The sequence below is a fragment of the Gossypium arboreum genome, chromosome 11 (assembly GCF_025698485.1).
Source record: "Gossypium arboreum isolate Shixiya-1 chromosome 11, ASM2569848v2, whole genome shotgun sequence".
Classification (NCBI taxonomy): domain Eukaryota; kingdom Viridiplantae; phylum Streptophyta; class Magnoliopsida; order Malvales; family Malvaceae; genus Gossypium; species Gossypium arboreum.
In genome coordinates, this window is record NC_069080.1 from 57,417,858 (window position 1) to 57,421,076 (window position 3,219).

Here is a 3,219-nt window from a genome sequence, read left to right on the forward strand (position 1 = left end):
CTAGTTTCATTAGAAACAAACGGCACCAGCATTAAAGCCCTGTACAGAGAGATATCCAAGTTATACCGCGCGAAGGTCAGAGCAGTCGATCCCTGTAACATGGGTGACTTTAACTAATAAACTGTACCAATTGGCCCAACCAAAAATTCTAGAAATAAATCCATGGATGGATATATGAGTCTAAATTCAGGGAAAATTTACGAAACCAGTTTCTGAGTTTTGAAACTCGAGATATGATTTTTAAGGCAACAGTGACGCAGTTTTTCCAGCCTGACTGGAAATGTCCAATGGATGGGCAAAACAAGTGAACTTGGCTTGCTAACCCCTCGTGTCCGACACCGGCGATGGTCTCGGGTTCGGGGTGTTACATGTGGGTCATGGGTCGATTACGGAACGACTCAGGTTTAATGGGGCAGAAATTTTCAGGGGTATTGATGGAGTGGCTGAATATTAGATCGAGGCCACAAAGAGGATCATGTACGACCTCGACTGCACCCATGAGCAGAAGTTGAAAGGTGCAGTATCACTGTTAAGGGATGAGGCCTACCAATGGTGGCTTGCCGTCAAAGAGGGTATTCAAGCTGATCGATTGAATTGGGAGTTTTTTAAGACTACTTTTCAGGCTAAATATCTGGGTGCCAATTATGTGGATGCCCGTAAAAGGGAATTTCTGAACTTAACTCAGGGGGAGAAGACAGTGGCTGAATATGAGGCTGAATTTTTACAATTGAGCCGCTATTCTCGTGGGATGATGGAAACAGAATATGAGCGGTGTGCTCGATTTGAAGACAGCCTCAGGAATAGTCTAAGGGTTCTGATAGCTCCTCAGAGGGAGCAGGATTTCACAGCATTGTTGATAAGGAAAAAATCGCCGAGGATGTAATGTGCGCTGAATGCCAGAACAGAGAGAAAGGCAGAGGTAAGAGGGATGTTGAGCCCTCAAACTCTTTTCAGAGGTTTAAGAAAAAGCCCAGAGCTGATGGGCCAATCAGAGTTAGGACCCCTATTGTTGCTGTTGCTACTTTTGGATCGCAGGTTTGTGCTAATTGTGGGAAACACCATCAGGGCGAATGTTGGAGGAAGGTGGGTGCATGTCTGAGATGTGGATCAATGGAGCACCATGTTAGGCATTGTCCATGGAGGCCCGAGCAGGTGCAAGCTTCTGGTTTTGGTAATGTTCAGCTGGGTGGTCAGCAGCCACCGAGAGGCCGAGTTTAGGCCAAGGGTGGAAATGGTATGGGTCGTGGTCGTGGAGCACTGGGTAGAGGTGCTGGGCATACTGAGGTGAGGCAGCCAGTATTGGTTTATGCTGCACGTCGCCGAGAGGATGGAGACGCTCCTGATGTCATAACGGGTACGTTCTTTACTCATAAAGTACCTTATATTGCATTGATAGATGTAGGATATACCCATTCCTATGTTGCCTATGATGTTACTGAAAACTTGGGAATTCCGATTGAGAGTACTTTGAGTGGAATAATTGTGTGGAACCCGTAGGGGCAGTTCGTTCAGATAAATAAGATGTTTAGTGATGTTCCCTTGGAAATACAATGAGTTGTTTTTCTGGCCGATCTTATGGAGCTGCCTTTTGGAGAATTCGATTTAATACTGGGCATGAACTAGTTAGTCAAACATCAGGTAAGCTTGGTTTGTGCCACTAAGCGAGCAGTACTGAGAACTGAAACCGTTGAGGAGATAGTGGTAATTGGGGAATGACGAGACTATTTGAGTGATGTAATTTCTACAATTAACGCGGAGAAGTTGGTTCACAAGGGTTGTGAAGCATTTTTGGCATACGTTAGTGTTTTAGATGTTCGAGACTCTTCGGTAAAGGATATCAGGACTGTTAAGGAGTTTCTAGATGTTTTCCTGAAGAGTTACTGGGACTGCCTCCAGAACGTGAAGTGGAGTTTGGGATTGAGCTCTTTCCTGGTACAGCTACGGTGTCCATCACCCCTTATAGAATGGCACCACAAGAGCTTAAAGAGTTTAAGGCCCAAATTCAAGAGCTACTGGACTGTGTGTTTATTTGATCGAGTGTGTCTCTATGGGGGGCACCAGTCTTATTTGTAAAAAAGAAGGATTAATCCATGCGTATGTGTATCGACTACAGACAATTGAATAAGTTGACTTTAAGAACAAATACGTTCTGCCAAGGATCGATGATCTGTTCGATCAGTTACGGGCAGTGATGGTTTTCTCTAAAATAGATCTTCGGTCGGGGTATCATTAACTAAAAGTTAAAGAGTCTGATGTATACAAGATGGTGTTTAGGACTCGTTATGGTCATTATGAGTTCCTGGTAATGCCTTTTGGACTGACAAATGCACCGGCAGCTTTTATGGATCTAATGAACAGGGTGTTCCAACCCTATTTGAACCAGTTTGTTGTAGTATTTATCAATGATATTCTGATGTACTCAAGAACTGAAGTGGAGCATGATGAACATCTCCGTGTAGTTCTGCAAATTTTGAGGGAGAAGCAACTGTACGCCAAGTTCAGCAAGTGTGAATTCTAGTTACGTGAGGTAACATTTCTTGGTCATGTGGTGTCTGCTAAGGGGATTAGGTGGATCCTCAGAAAATTAAGGCTGTGTTGGGCTGGAAACAACCTGAAACTGTATCAGAAATCCGTAGTTTTCTGGGATTGGCTAGGTACTATCGAAGATTTGTGGAAGGGTTCTCACTGATTGCCGTACCCTTAACTAAGCTACTATGTAAAGGCGAGTCTTCTATTTGGACTGATGCATAGCAAGAGAGCTTCAAGAAGCTCAAGAAAGTTTTGACTGAGGCCCTGTCTTGATTCAGTTGGAGTCTGGGAAGGAATTTACTGTTTACAGTGATGCATCACACGTTGGTTTGGGTTATGTGTTGATGATAGAGGGTAAGGTGGTTGCTTATATGTCTCGTCAGCTTAAGACACATGAGGCGAATTATCCAACACATGACTTGGAGTTGGCTACGGTGGCATTCGCATTAAAAATCTGGGGGCATTACTTGTACAATGAAAAGTGTACCATTTACACGGATCACAAGAGCCTCAAATATCTCCTTACTCAGAAGGGGTTAAATCTTAGGCAGCGAAGGTGGATTGAGCTGCTTAAGGATTATGACTATTCGATTAAATACCACCCTGGTAAGGCCAATGTGGTGGCCGATGCACTGAGCCTTAGGGCTATGACTAATCTAAGGACAATGTTTGCTCATCTTAACTTATTTG

The 3,219-nt window shown here is 44.0% G+C and overlaps 1 protein-coding gene across 1 annotated transcript; it reads left to right on the forward strand.

The window, feature by feature from the left end:
* Positions 1–475: 475 nt before the first annotated feature.
* On the forward strand, positions 476–883 carry LOC108477462 (uncharacterized). The gene has a single exon (XM_017780010.1). It carries the CDS (start codon positions 476–478, stop codon positions 881–883), a length of 408 nt encoding a protein of 135 aa, XP_017635499.1.
* The last annotated feature ends 2,336 nt before the right edge of the window (positions 884–3,219 follow it).

What these genes read in the sequence shown, in the direction of transcription:
- LOC108477462 (XM_017780010.1), top strand. Translation starts at nt 476, where the DNA reads ATGTACGACCTCGACTGCACCCATGAGCAGAAGTTGAAAGGTGCAGTA.